At 57.2% G+C, this 14,615-nt stretch overlaps 1 protein-coding gene across 3 annotated transcripts in view; it reads left to right on the top strand.

The window, feature by feature from the left end:
* Nucleotides 1-14,615, top strand: part of STARD10 (StAR related lipid transfer domain containing 10) — a 59,313-nt gene that overhangs the window by 25,206 nt on the left and 19,492 nt on the right. For all 3 annotated transcript variants that reach the window (XM_030829080.1, XM_030829081.1, XM_003254756.4), the window contains one exon: nt 6,624-6,943. In XM_030829080.1, coding sequence (XP_030684940.1) covers nt 6,624-6,943 — 320 coding nt within the window. The remainder of the gene's footprint in view (nt 1-6,623; nt 6,944-14,615) is intronic.

Here is a 14,615-nt window from a genome sequence, read left to right on the forward strand (position 1 = left end):
CCAAAAGAAGGAAGTTGTGTGGGTTGCTAGAAAAGAAGCTGTGGTCCCAGGGCTAGAGTTCTTGCCCACCTTGGTGGAGGAAGGCCTAGACAACCTTGTCCTTCCTGAAGACACAAGACACCGATGCTCCACCCCCACCTGGCCTGAGCACAGAGCTGAAGGGAGGGCCTGGGGTCAGGCAGATGGATCAGGCGCCTCTGACAGGAAACGCCAGGGCTTTTGGAAGGACACATCGACCCCGCAATCGAACTGAGTTCCTGCAGGCGCCAGTGCCCAATAGACATCAAGAGCGGGAGGACCCAGCAGGCAGAGCGGGGTGTGGCCATCTGGGCCTGAGAACCCTCCGGAAGGAGAATCCACCTGGTTCTGCTTCAGGCCCTGCCCACCTGGGACAAGCCTCTGGCCCTCTCTAGGCCTGTTCTCCTGTCAAGTGGGTTTTTTTTCCTTTCAAGATGTTTTCTATTTCTCAATTAAAGTAACTTCAAAGTAAATGAAAAAAAAAAAAAAAAAAAAAAAGAGGCCTCCCCGCCTGCTGGGGATTCTGTCAACTCTGAAGTCCTGTATGGTGGTGGCGGCAGGGATTGCAGCTAGACTTCTCCCTCCCCTGAGCCTAGGGGAGGCAACAGCCCCTGCAAGGCCCAGAGGGCAGCTCCCAGGGTTCAGAGGTGCAGGGATCAGAGGATGGGGTGGGGAGAAGGATGGAAGAGGAAGCAGGACAGATGCCACAAAGTTCCCTGCTCAGTGGTCTTGTATAATGGCTTGGGCTAGGAAGCCAGGCCATCTGGGTTGAAACTGCTTACTTAGTGGTGTGTGGTCTAGAACAAGTTACTTAGCCTCTCTGTGTCTCAGTTGTCCCATTTCCTTTTTTTTTTTTTGACACAGGGTCTCTCTCTGTCACCCAGGCTAGAGTGCAGTAGTACGATCATAGCTCGCTGCAGCCTCGAACTCCTGGGCTCAAGTGATCCTCTCACCTCAGGCTCCTACTTAGTAGCTGGGACTACCAGCATGTGCCACCATGCCCAGCTAAGTTTTACATTTTTTTGTAGAGACGGCGTCTCACTAAGTTCCCTAAGTTGGTCCCAAAACTCCTGGCCTCAAGCAGTCTTCCCACCTTAGCATCTCAAAGCACTGGAATTATAGGTGTGATTACAGGTGTGAGCCACTGCACCTGGCTGTCGTCCTGTATTTTATCTGGCAACTCCACTTTGGCGCCATGTGTGCCTGGCATGACCAAGTGTGTAGCTGTGTAGGTCTGGACTTGGGTAATACCAAGGTGGAGTGTTTCTGTGTGGGACTGTGACAGGACATTAGGAGAAGTGCAGGTGGGGGTGACCCTGACCTGCACTGACGTTGAGGCTGCGCACTACAGTGTGGCTCCCTGAGGCTCCAACAGCTCCCTCAGGGCAGGTGTGAGCTGTTTGCTCAGTGAGGCCCAGCAAGGTATGAGACCCACCCTGGGCAAACACTTAGATCCGGCTCCAGGTGGGACTGGGATGGATCACCTATTGCCACTGTGAAGAACACATCCCTCTCAAGGCCAAGCCAGCCCTGGGGGCCTCAGAGTTCTTGGTGCTGAACCTTTTTTTTTTTTTAACTGGAGACAGAGTCTTGCTCTGTCACCCAGGCTGGAGTGTTGTGGCACCATCTCAGCTCACTGCAGCCTTGATCTCCCGGGCTCAAGCCATCCTCTTGCCTCAGCCTTCTGAGTAGATGAGACCTCAGGTGTGCACCACCACGCCCAGCTAATTTTTTAATGTTTAGTAGAGACGGAGTTTCACCATGTTGCCCAGCCAGGTCTTGAGCTCTTGGGGACTCATGCAGTCTGCCTGCTTTGGCCTCTCTAAGTGCTGGGATTACAGGTGTGAGCCACCGTGCCCGGCCTGCTGCACCCTTCTGAGGGTCTCTGGAACCCCTCCTCCATGCCACTGCTTCCTGGTGACATCACACAGGTCACTGCCTAATCTTCTAGAACAGTGCCAGGACACTGCCTTGTTGCCCTGGACAACCTGTGAATTTGCTCCACCAAAACTGGCAGGCAGGGTTACCCCTGAGGAGGGGGTGGGGAAGAAGGGGTAGGGGTGGGACCCTATCATCTCCCAGAGGGAAGATCAAGGCAGCCATCATCTGTCTAACTAGATGGTGAGTAGGGGTGGGCATCCTGGAGCAAGGCTAGACTTTCAGGCCCCTCACTGTCCAGGACACTGGGCAGGTTGGGGGCCACCGAGGGAGGCTGACTCTTGAGGCTGAGAGAGGGCAGTGACTGTGTTAAGGTCACCGGCAGGCAAGTGGAAGGTGTGGTATGTAATAGGGGGTGGGAGGAGCAGGAGCCTCAGGTTAGGAGCTGAGGGGCCTAGGTTCTTATTCCTATTCCTTTTTTTTTTTTTTTTGAGACAGAGCCTTGCCCTGTCACCCAGGCTGGAGTGCAGTGGCCCAATATCTGCTCACTGCAACCTCCGCCTCCCGGGTTCAAGCGATTTTCCTGCCTCAGGCTCCCGAGTAGGCTCCTAGGCGTGTGCCACCACACCTGGCTAATTGTTGTATTTTTAGCAGAGATGGGGTTTCACCATGTTGGCCAGGCTGGTCTTGAACTCCTGACCTCAGATGATCCACCCGTATCAGCCTCCCCAAGTGCTGGGATTACAGGCGTGGGCCACCACACCCAGCCCCTAGATTCTTATTTCTGCTTTGTCCCTGCTAGTAGGATCTTTTGTTTCTCTATCTGTACAGGGAGGGGGTGGGGCCAGATGCCCTTAGTCTGAGGGGTCTTTAGTTCTGCTGTGGAGAGTTGAGGGGAGTGTTAGGGACCAGGTCATGGGGTGGCTGGCTCCAGGCAGGTGCCCTGACCCCTCCCCCAACAGCCATCCGGTGGTAGTGAACAAAAAGTCTGGTGTGACTCTTTCCAAGTGCTCCCTTCCCCGGTTCCAGGAGTCTAGATCAATCCTGAGTTACTGGAGTCCACTTAGGGCTTCTGACTTGCTGTGTGATGCAGGGGCACCCCGTGCCCCTCACAACCTCAACTTCTCTGTCTGCGAGGGGCACGTGTGAGATCCAGGCCTGCCCAGTGCCCTGTGTAATGATGCCTCACATTCCCATGCCGCTTCCCAGTTTGTCAAGCGCCTTCTCGTACACAGTCTCACCTTCTATGCCCACTCTGGCTCCTGCTCCGTGATGCCCCATTCTGGAACTGGGACCCAGAGAGCAGCCAGACCTGTACTCTGGCCTGGGGGCTCAGAGAGACACCTCAATTCACTTCCTGTGGAGGGGATCAGATCTGGCGCAGGGGACTGCAGTGGGCAGAGCAGGGGTCATGCTTTGCCAAAACTGTTTCCATTGTTTGATCTTCCATGAGAATCAAAACTTGCCAAACCATCATGGAAAGATGTTACCTTAACACTTTTTGTTGGAACCATGCATTTTTGGACAGTGTATTCCTCCCTGCCCCAGTCACCCCCACCAGTTATATTTTTAGTTACTTATCTGGGGGTGAAACTGGCACATATACAACTCTTTTCCCTGCCACAATTCTCAGAGGATAGGTATTATTATTCCAGATGAGGAAACTGGGGCTCAGAGAAGGCCTGTCACTGGCTTCTGGTGACACAGCTAGGAAATCAGAGGGCCAGGATTTGAACCCAGCTCCACAGGCCCTTTGTGCTGCTAGGTTGTGGGTCCTCCCCAGACTCCTCTCCCAGAGCCCCTCCAGCCCTCCTGGGCTCATTCTTCTGCTCTGGAGCAGATGGGGCCCTTCTCGGCTGCTTAGGGGTGTTTTGAGAAGGATATGAATGGGCTTTGTCACATTTGAGAGGTTTTCATGAGACCCAGAGCCAGAGATACTGAAATTCCTGGGAGGGGTGGCATTTGCAAGGGCAAATTAATGATGAGTAGAATGAGGTGATACCCTTCTACCCACCTGCTGGCGAGGTAGCCTGACGTAAACCTAGGCCGCAGGGGATGAGCCCAGGGTCTGGCTGCCTGAGCCCTTGGATGCCAGGTCGCCCACCTTTACTGACCCAAGATCCAAAAGATTCTTGGTTCTTCTGTGTTTGGATCTGAGTGATGGTTTGGTTCTTGCCATCTGCACCTCCCTGGGTTTTTATCTCTCTGGCAGCTCTCTAGGTTGGGGAAGTCCTTCTATCAGTCTGCCCTCACTGCTACCTCCTGGCCTTGTCTTTTTTACCCTGGACTGGATGATGGGTATGAGAGGTTTGCTGCCCTGGTGCCTGCTATCTGGTGAGGTGTGTTTTATTGGGGCCCTAAAAAGGCAGGAGCCACCAGGCCAGTGCTGCCACCTCTTTTCCTTGTGGCAGATCCAAGAGGATACAGTTCACAAAGCAAAGCAGGCTTTGGCTCTACTGGGGTCCCCTTTGGGTTTTATCTGATACCCACACTGCCTGAGTGTCCCACCCAGGCAGTGTGGGTATCAGGTAAAACTGCTGAGGCCTGGGGAGGGGCAGTGACCTGCCTAGAGTTAGAGGCAGAGGAGGTAGATAGCAGAGAATCAGAGCCTGGGCATCCTGAGCCCAGAGCCAGCCCCCTGCCACCCACTCATTCCCAGACACTTTTCAGGAGTGTGGTTTAGAAGGGATGGGGTGATTATCTGACTGTGCCTCCCACACTGCAGATGGGAGGCCTGGAGATCTAAGGTCATTCACACAGGCCTCATGAGGACCTGCAGCACATTGTCCAGGATTCACTTTGCAGGATGCCCTTTAGGGTCACTTGCCATCATAGCTCCCCACTCACCCCCACTCATTTTTGAAATGTGGCCTAATTTACAAACATCTTGGTGCTTTAAGCACTTCAGGAAGAAACACCTCTATTTGTGAAGCACCATGACAAATCCTCGACTCCTCGTTTTTTTCTTAGCACATGTAAGAAAAGCTGTTCCATCCTAGAGCTCTAGGCTGGTGAGGCTAGGAGGCACCTTAGGGTTATCCATTCTGATACCCTTTTCTGGAAATGGAAAACTAAGGACCAGAGAGGAGGAGGCAGCGGGGCACAGACAGGAACGGAGGTGGGAGGAGGCTGAGATCTGCGTGCTGGTCAGGATGACCATGGCAGGTTCTTGTTGGACCCTGTTAGTTGCTCATCCAGGGGAGCTCACCACAGTCACTGCGACAGACTGCCACACTCACCCTGGCCTGGCCTCAGAGAAGTTGAGCTACTGGCCTCAGTTCACACAGAGCAGATGGAGGAAGAGCTGGCACTAGGACCCAGGGGGCAGGGGGGAGCCTCCCTGGCTGGAAGGGATGGCAGGAGCGCTGGTGCAGGTAGCTATGGAGTTCTGGCCAACTCCGCCTGGGGAGGTAAGAGAGCCCCGAGCCCTGGGCCAGATGCTCTTGAGAGCCTAGTCTAGTGCACAGGAGGTGTGCGTGCGTGTGTGTGTGTGTGTGTACAAGGGCCAGAGTGTGGGGCTTGGAGGGAGTCCCGGTTCAAGCTCCCAGGTAGGAGTGAGACTGGGGTGGAGATTTTGCCCACGTCTGGCCAGCTTGTGAACCTTGAGCCTTGTAGGTTGGATCGGCTTCCTGCTGGGTTTGCACAGCCCAGTGGGAATGGGGTTGGGTGTGTGTAGGCTTGGTGTGCCTCTAGCTTGGTGGGGGATGAAAGCTGTGGGCATCTCTGAGCTGCTGTGGGGCTGTCATCCCTGCGAGTTAGTCTCTTGATTGTCATGGGGGTGTGTGCCCATCTTTGGATCTCTGGGGTATTGCGTGGGGGCGTCTCTGGGTTGTTCTGGGGACAGCGTGCCTGTGTGTAAATACTGTAGGTTGTTGCAGAGGTGTGTACCTGTGAGTATGGGAGGTGGTGGAGAGAAGGGGTTCACAGTTAACTTCCAGAATTCCTCTTCTTGCACCTCGTGGCCCTTCCTCGCAGAGCCCACTCTGTCTTGGCCTCTCCTCACCCCGTCCCCGGTCCCCGCTGGGGACTTGCCCCTCGCGCGCCGTGTCCCCTCCCGGGGCCGGCGGGGGCGGGCGCTAGGACCCTGCGGGGCGGGGCGGGGCGGAGCTCGGAGATCCGTCAGCTTCACCTCCGCAGCCTGGAAAATCCCGAGCCGCGGCCGCCTAGCCCCCGAGCCCCCAGCTTAGCCGGGAGGGGCGCGCGGGGCTGGGGCCCGGGGCGGGGCCGGGCGGCGGGACCCACTGCTCCTCCCCCCAGAGCCCCCGCGCGGCCCCGGGTCTCCCGGGCAGCTGCGGCGGCGGCGCTCGCACCCCGGCCCCGGCGGGCCCCGGCGGGCCCCGGCGGAGCGGCGGGCGCAGGTGAGCAGCCCGGCCTGGAGGGCGCCCCTCCCGCCCCGCCACCCGCCCCGCGCCCGCCTGGCGTCGCTGCGAGTTAGTTGAGCAGGTCGCTCCGCGGGCCCCACCGCACCGTCCCTCCCCTCGGGTCCCGGCCAGTCCCTGGGTCCCGACGGGCGCCCGCTGGCCATCGCGTCCCATACGCAGTCCCCACGCCGGCCCCAGGGGGTCTGGGGCGCTCCTCGGGAGGGGGCCCCCGAGGCTGTCCAGCGCCCGTCCGCCCTTCCCTGGGGCCAGCCCCTACCGCTCTCCAGCTCCCCACCCGCCAGGACCCCGAACAGCCCCACCCGCGCCCCCAGCGCACTGATTCCCGTCCCCAAACCGGTCTTGCAGGTCCCAGGAAGGTGGCGTCAGCATCTGCAGCCGCGTCGACGTTGTCGGAGCCTCCGCGGAGGACCCAGGAGAGCCGGACTAGGACCAGGGCCCTGGGCCTCCCCACACTCCCCATGGAGAAGCCGGCGGCCTCTACAGAGCCCCAAGGGCCTCGGCCGGTCCTGGGCCGTGAGAGTGTCCAGGTGCCCGATGACCAAGACTTTCGCAGCTTCCGGTCAGAGTGTGAGGCTGAGGTGGGCTGGAACCTGACCTACAGCAAGGCTGGGGTGTCTGTCTGGGTGCAGGCTGTGGAGATGGATCGGACGCTGCACAAGATCAAGGTAGGGTTGCCCGCTATACCTGCAGCCTCCACTGCACCCTTACTGCCTCTCTCCCGGAGTCTCCTGGTCCTCTCTCCGGGCTAGACACCTGGCTGTGTATCTGGGCCCAGAGAGAGTCTCCTGCCAGGGACCGGGAGGAGGCACAGTCTGCTGGGCCAAGCCCCATCACACAGATGGGCCAACCGAGGCCTGGAAAGCAGGAGTGACTCACCCTGCCTCTCTCAGCTGGAACCCAGGCTTCTGCATGCCCCTGCCTGTTCCAGGGAGCTGGGCTGCTGCCAGGCCCTTCTAGGAGAGTGGTCTCCCTCAGGGACCCCTCTGCTGGGGAAGCCTGCACCTGGTTCCTGACTTGAGTTACTCCAGGTGGGAGACTGGGCCCTTCTCTCCCTGATTCCTGGTTCTCAGCCTGTGCTGGGTCTCCTTCCCCGCTTTCTGCACCCTGGCCCAGGACCCGATTCCTTCCTGCCTGATGCCCTGCTCTTGCTCTTTGCCTTCCCTCCCTCCCTGGCTGCTCCCTCAGCCTCCTGCAGGGACTCAGGATTGTGGCTGGCAGATCCTGAAGGCAGGGCTCCGATACCCCTGCCTTGCACAGAGCCAGGCTGCAGGTGGGCTAGGGGAGGAAGGGGCCTGGGGTCAAGGGAAGCCAACACAGGGGGCAGCTGCAGACACATCAGTCACTCATAGCCATCTCCCCTGCTCCTCCCAACCCCACAATTCTCCTCTCTTTGCCGTGCAGGGCAGGCTTGGGATTTGGGACCCTGGGAACAGACCTCCCCCAGGGGACCAGATGGGGCAGGGGCTGGTGAAGACTCTGGTTTAAGGGCCTCAATAGCTGCCCCCAACACATCTGATGTTGCTGTGGGTGCTGCATTTCCAGGGCTGGTAGGTCCCCCTGCAATGGGCTCTGGCAGTAGGCTGTGCCCCTCGCCTCCCTCTTCCTTGCCTTCTCCCTTCTGCTATCCTCCTGGAAATGTGGAGGAGTCCACCCTCCCCTTCTGCCTGGGACCTAGTCTCAGACTTAGTTCAGGCATGTATCTTGGCCCCTTACCAAGACCTAAAATGTCTGACCTTTCCCCTCTGACCCTGAACCCTTCTGCCTCACTTTGTCTTAATCATTTACATATAGTTCTGTCCATCCCCACACGATTATCTGCTTCTCACTTTCTGCCTCCCCTTCTCCCCTCTGACTCTGTCTGCACCTTGGCCATCTGACTGTCTTTCCCTCTGGGTTTCCACGTGTGTCTCCCACTTTGGGATTTGCTGCCCAGGGCCTCAGGACCTTGACCTGTGTCTGAGCCTGAGGAGCAGGGAAGGGGAAGGCAGCTGGCATGTCCCAGCTGGTTGTTCCCTGAGAGCAGGGACAGGTCTCCTATCTGTTTTTTTTTTTTTTTTTTTTTTTTTTTTTTTTTTTTTTTTTGAGAAGCCTCACTCTGTCTCCCAGGCTGAAGTGCAGTAGCAAGATCTCAGCTCACTGCAGTCTCCACCTCCCAGGTTCAAGTGATTCTCCTGCCTCAGCCTCCTGAGTAGCTGGGACTGCTGGTGCATACCACCACACTCAGCTAATTTTTGTATTTGTAGTAGAGATGGGGTTTCACCATATTGGCCAGGCTGGTCTTGAACTCCTGACCTCAAGTGATCCACATGCTTCAGCCTCTCAGGTCCTGTCCTCTTTGCATCCCCAGCATCCAACAGTTAGAGCAGGGATATTGGTGGAAGAGAGGAGGAAGGAAAGAACGAAGGAACAAATTGAGTGAAAGGTGAGAAGGGAATTCACGAGAGCCTGACTGTGACCTGGGAAAGGCTTCAGGTGGGCAGTGCACACACGGGGAGAAGTGTAGTTTCCCCACCAAGCTGGCACTCCAGAAAGTCAGGGGAGGAGGGGTCTGAACTGAGGCCAGTACTCCCACCCTCTGTGTCAATAGGGTGGAGCTACCTCCTCCATCTGGCTTGGTTAATGAATAAACTCTGCCCAGCCCAGGCCTGGAATTGGTGGGTCTGGGGGCCAGGCTGACTGTGACAGACCACTCATGGCCAGATGAGACTTGTCAGGTGGCCTTCCTTGTGGGTGGCAGAGACTTGGAAAAACTGGGGTGTTGTAGGCTTCTGAACAGGCATACACCCTGGGCAGCCAGGACCCTACCCTTCTTTTCTTTCAGACTGAACAGATAGATGTTGGAGGTGCTAAAGGGCCCTTGGTAACCCTATGTCATACCCCTTCTGCCCCTGGGATGCAGGCAAGGATATTGGGGCTCAGAGAGGGGCAGGGACCTGCCTAGAGTCACACAGCTGTCTCAGCAGAGCTGGGTCTGGAACCCAGATCTACAGCATCTTGGCAGTCCTCCTGCCTTGCTTCTCCCTGCAGGGTGCCTCCCCAGCTTTGCTCCCCACAATGGAGAGAGGGTGGGAAGAGGAGGTGAGCAGAGCCCAGACCCAGGAAGGAGGCTGGGACCCTGATTATGGGCACCCCAAGGTGCCAGCTCCCCACTCCTGATCCTCTCAGCACAGCTAGTTGGAGCTCTGGGAGAGACGGTCAGAGGCCTGTGAGCTTCCCATCCCCAAGATTCCAGGACTCCCAGGTTCCATGCAGATAATCCCATTTCTGATAATGAGAACCCTGCTCTGAGCCAAGTATTTCTCCCCCTCATCTAATTTACCCTGAGGCTAGTCTGGGGCAGTGTAGTCTTGTCTCCATGTAACAAACAAAGAAACTGAGGCTGAGCGAGGTAATGTTATTTGCCTAAGGTCATGCCACAGCTGAGGCAAGAGTGGAACCCATGCCAGCCTGGCTCCAGAGCCCCTGCCCCTCTCCACATGGGCTGGCATCTTAGTCAACACTGTGGCCTTTAACCCCATCAATAACTCTTTGAAGGCCTGGAGGACATGGTGTTCTCATCATCCTATTCTTGTTTGATGGATGAGAAAGCCGAGGCCCACAAAGTGGCTTGCCAAGGTCACCCAGCAGGTCTGGAGCCAGAATCCCTGGGGATGACTGGGTCACTCCAGGAGGCTGGGACTCAACTGCAGGTGTTTGCTGAGCTTCTGCCCCCTTTCCCCCTCCCCTCTCCTGCCTCAGCCTGCTCTGAGCCTGTCTCCAGAGCTGGGAAAGCCAGCTGCCCCCTGGACATGCCCTGTGCTCCTGATCCCAGGGTGGGTGGGTGTGGGACTCCACCTAGCTGTCTACCTGATTCATTTCCTCCTCCTCATCTCCCTTCCCCTTACTTGGGACCAGAGGTCCCTGGAAGCCACTGTGGCTCAAGGCCCAGTAGTTGGAGCCAGGACAAAGAGAAAGGGGCTGTTGGAGGGCACCTCCACCCCTTCCCTCCCTCCTGGCCTCCAGCCTGACCTGGCCCCAGGGCTGTACTGTGCTCTGAATACTGGAGAGGAGGCAGACACCACCTCCTGAGAGTTCAGGCCCTGTCCCAGGGACAGATGCTGAATGTGGATCCTGGGTACAAGGCAGGGGGCAGCTTGGAGCCTGAACTCAGGTCTCTCAAAGCCCAGGTCAGCTTCCCCATGGCACCTGTATTGGTGTGAGAAACGGGAGACCAAGAGCTTCTGTCAGTCATTCAACCAGGGCCAGCTGGGGTCCAGTCCTGGCTGTTGCATGTGACCTTGGGCACATTCCTGCCCCTCTCTGGGATGCTTGCCCATCTGTGCCATTGGGCCCTCTTGGCTCCAAGAGCCTCTGAACTCAGCACCTGGGCTGGGGCCCTGGGGGAGAGATGAGGAGCAGGCAGACAGCCGAGGACGTGGCCTGTGAGGCCCTGGCCTGGATGCTCACATGCTCTGTTCTCCTGAGGCCTGCCACGTGTGAGGCAGGGAAGACCTGCGTATCTCCTCAGAGGTCGTCAGATCCTGGTGGAGAGAGAACAGACAGTTCCAGGTGACCTCCCACCCACTGCACAGGCAGCCTGGGGGCAGGAATGAGGCCTGATAAGAGCCTGGGCCCGTGACAGGAGAGACCTGGCCCTGGAGCAGGTGTGGGAGAGGGTGTGGCTGAGAGCCTGAGGCTCTGCTGGCCACAGGAAGCTGGGCAGTGGGGACCTGTCTCCTCTGACTTCCTGTCTTGCTGCTCCTCCCCTTCCCCTTTGGGAAAAGCTCCAGCGGCCCCTCCCAGCCCTGTCTCACTGTCCACCTACCCCACACCACAGGCCACCTGGGTTCCAGACACCAAAGCCAGTGCTCAGCTCGCGACCCCTCAGCGCCTCACCCTCTCACCCTATGAAATGCCAGATGGCTCAGGGGTCTCCAAGGCCTTTCCCACTCTTACCAGTCTCTGGGACTCAAAAGGGTCATGGGGAAGGTCAGGGCCACGTATGGGACAGGTCTCCGTAATCCCATCAAGCAGATGTGGAAACTGAGGCTCAGGGCAGGAATTCACTTGTGCAGAGCCAAACAACCGGACATGGCTGAAGTTAGATCAGGACCTAGGTCCTTGACTCGCCAAGGCTGAGATCTTGCCACTCCCTTGGGCTGGGTTATTAACATGATTGGGCCCGTGGGTCTCCCTGTGCTGTGTCATTGTGGGAGGGTGCCTGAGAGGAGACCCAGCTGGGCAAGAGTCCAGTCCTCACTATGTGACTTTGGGGGTCATTTCACCTTTCTGGGTCAGTCTTCTTATCGGCGGTGGCAGGCACACGACTTCACCTAGTTTTAGGGCCTTGGACTTGGTCAGTTCAGGCTCTAGCTTGGCTCTGCCTGCTGTGGGGTGCAGTTTCCCCATACAGGAAGTTGCTGGGCAGGTGGTCTGTAGAGGCTGTCCTAACCTTAGGCCAGGGTAGGGGAGGCTGCCCTGCTGGACACAGAGTGAGGATGGTGGCTAAGGTCTTGCCAGTCTGTGCCATCAGAGAGGTCCCTAGAAGGGGATCCTGAATCCAGGGTTAGGCCCTGAGCTGCCTGGTTCCAGCTCTGACTTGGCATGGGGGGAACTGGAAGAAGTAGTTCCAGAGCTGTCCTCAGGGAACAGGCTCCCAGAGAGCATGACCCCAGATAGTCAGTGTCTATAGACTTTGGGTTGGAGGAGCTCAGAGAAGGGAAAGATCAGAGGTGGCTGGAGGTGTTAGGGATGTCTTCCTGGAGGAGGTGCCTGGGTTGGGTTGAGGATGTTTGGGAAAGAGCACCAGGATCCAGAGTCCTGGCTGTGTGGCCCTGGGCAAGTTGTCTGTGCCTGGGATTCAGCTTCCTTATCTGCCCTGCCTGTCTTCAGAGACTTCATTCATTCACACATTCAGCAAGCATCCATTGTTACCCTCTTTCTGCTTGGCCCTGTGGAGGTGGGGGATGGAGAGAGCAATCAGATCCAAGCCCTGCCCTCAGAGCCTCCAGCTGGGTGCTGAGACACACGCTTGTCACAGGAGCTCTGGAAATCCAGAGAGGGCATCTGAATTAGCCTTGGGGGTCAGGGAAGGAGCTCCACAGAGGAGGAATGTTCAGATGATCCTTTTGGAATTGGGTGGGGAATGAAGATTACAAGTTTGATCACGTTGGGAGCATTCCATACAGAGCAGCAGCTGTGCAAAGGCCCAGAGGTGGATCACACGGTAGTGCATTTGGAGAATGGGAGGTGGTTCAGTGCGGGCTCAGAACTCAGGGGGCTGGAGGTGATTAGAGAGCTAGACCGAGGCCCCATGCCTTGAGTCTTAGAGGCTCTGGGGTGCCAGGGGAGGGTTTTAGACAGGGAGGCTGGTAAGAGGGTGCTGCTGCTGTATTTGTCTGGGCAGAGGTGCCAAGGCCCACCTTAAAGCCAGGTTGTGGGGAATGGAGCAAGGGATGGAATCCAGAGAGCCTTAGGAGTGATCATGGACGGGATGTGATGGTTATAGCATAACTCTTTGCGATGTGTGCACTGTGAAGTGTTGTGCAGGCTGGGATGCAGGACGGCATGGATGTACAGCCCCCTCAGTGCCTGTGCTAAGCAGGCCAAGGAACCCTTATGAGCCGGAGTGGAGTGGAGGGTGCCTCCAGGCTGTGTCCCTGCTGGGACTAGAGGAGCCTTCAGCCCCCAGGCTGGCTCTGTGCCCTCCACACCCAGCTCCCCAGGCTCCCGCTTTTAAACTTTAACGAGCCCCAGCTCAGTTTCCAGCCGAGAGTCTTTAAAGTTTCAGGAGATGAGAAAAAGGGAGTCCTGGAGACAGATGGGTTTTCTTTCTTCCCGTGCATCTCCATGCCTGGCTGGGCCACCTGGAGCCAGGGCTGTGGATGCCATGACCCCAGAGGCCTGTGCTCTGTGGGGCTCCGGGGCCTCTGCGGGGCTGTTCCAGCTTGTTCCCGAGGAGAAGGAGACCTGGCCTGGGTGCCTGGTTGCCACCGACGATAGATGGGGATAGAAACCTTATTTCAGCCCTGATCCCTCACCTTTGCCCCTGACTGGGCACATGGTGGTGCTCTGGCAACAGGTCGGGGAAAGCAGCTCAGACTACGTGTCAGGCTTGAGACAGCCCCACCCCTCCTGGTGCCTCCCTTCATCCCCTCTGGCATGCTTGGACTGGCCTTGATGCCCTGGGGCCCCTGGAGACTCAAAAGTATGGGCAGCAGAGGGTCCCATGCCAATCACAGCAGATTCCTGTCACCTGTTATTAAAGAGAGCCTGGGGGAGGTGGCACAGGGCAGCTGGAGCTGTTCTCTGGGGCTTTAGCATAACCATTGCCTTCCTGCCCCTCAGCCTGGGCTCCCTGAAGGCAGGTACTTGCCACCTCTGATGCTTCTCTGGAATCCTATGTCCTGGGGCCAGTGAGCAATGTCTGCACATATATACTGCCTCCTGCTGCCCAATGGGAAGTAGGGGGTGACTGCCACCTCTGCTCTCCCCTTTGATGCCTGAGCCATTTACTCATCCTTGGGTTTTGTGTTACCACCTCCATCTGCCCCCAGCTTCCTGAGATCCTCTCCACCATCTCCTGCCCCTGCCTGCCATCTTTGGACCCTGCCATAGTGGCTGGGGCCTGGTACTTTGCCAGGGAGGTGATGAGTCTTGAGGTAGAGGCCTGATAGCCAGAAGGATGGAGTTCCCTTGTGTATCTCCACTTGCATGCATGCATGCATTCATTCATTGCTTCAGTATGTTTATTGAGGACATACTATGTTCCAAGGATCATGTCGTATCTAGGAATTTAGGGGCAAACCACACAGATCAGACCCTGCTGTCATGGGTTTTACATCCTGACGGGGTGACGAGCAAAATAGAAGCAAACAACTAAATAAGACACCAGATGATGGTTGTGCATAAGGACAAGATAATGTGATAGGGATTGAGGATTCTGTTGGGGCCTTCATGTGTGGAGCTGAATTGTGGGTGACTGTGTTTATGATGTGGCCCTTAGTCTGGCAGACACTGAGCTCCTCAGGGGCAGGTGCTGGGTTTCCCATCTCCCCCTTCCTACCCACGTGACAGCCCCGGGACAGGGGCCTGACAGGGTCAGTCAATCTGTGTTGAAGGTATGTGTGCCTGTGCCTGTGAGTGTGAGACTCTGTGTGTGTTTCTGTGTCTGGCGTTACTCTGTGTGTGTGAGTCACACCCCCTCACTGCAGAAGCAGAGTTGTCTGTGATCCAATTATGTCTCCTCAGCTGTCTCCTGGCAGCTCCCGCCCCTGGCTCAGCTCTGACTGTGCCATGGTTTCCCCTTCTGAAGCCCCCTGTCCTGCCTCCAGGGGCCCCAGGGCATCAAGGCCAGTC

Source organism: Nomascus leucogenys, chromosome 15 (genome assembly GCF_006542625.1).
Source record: "Nomascus leucogenys isolate Asia chromosome 15, Asia_NLE_v1, whole genome shotgun sequence".
NCBI classification, from domain to species: domain Eukaryota; kingdom Metazoa; phylum Chordata; class Mammalia; order Primates; family Hylobatidae; genus Nomascus; species Nomascus leucogenys.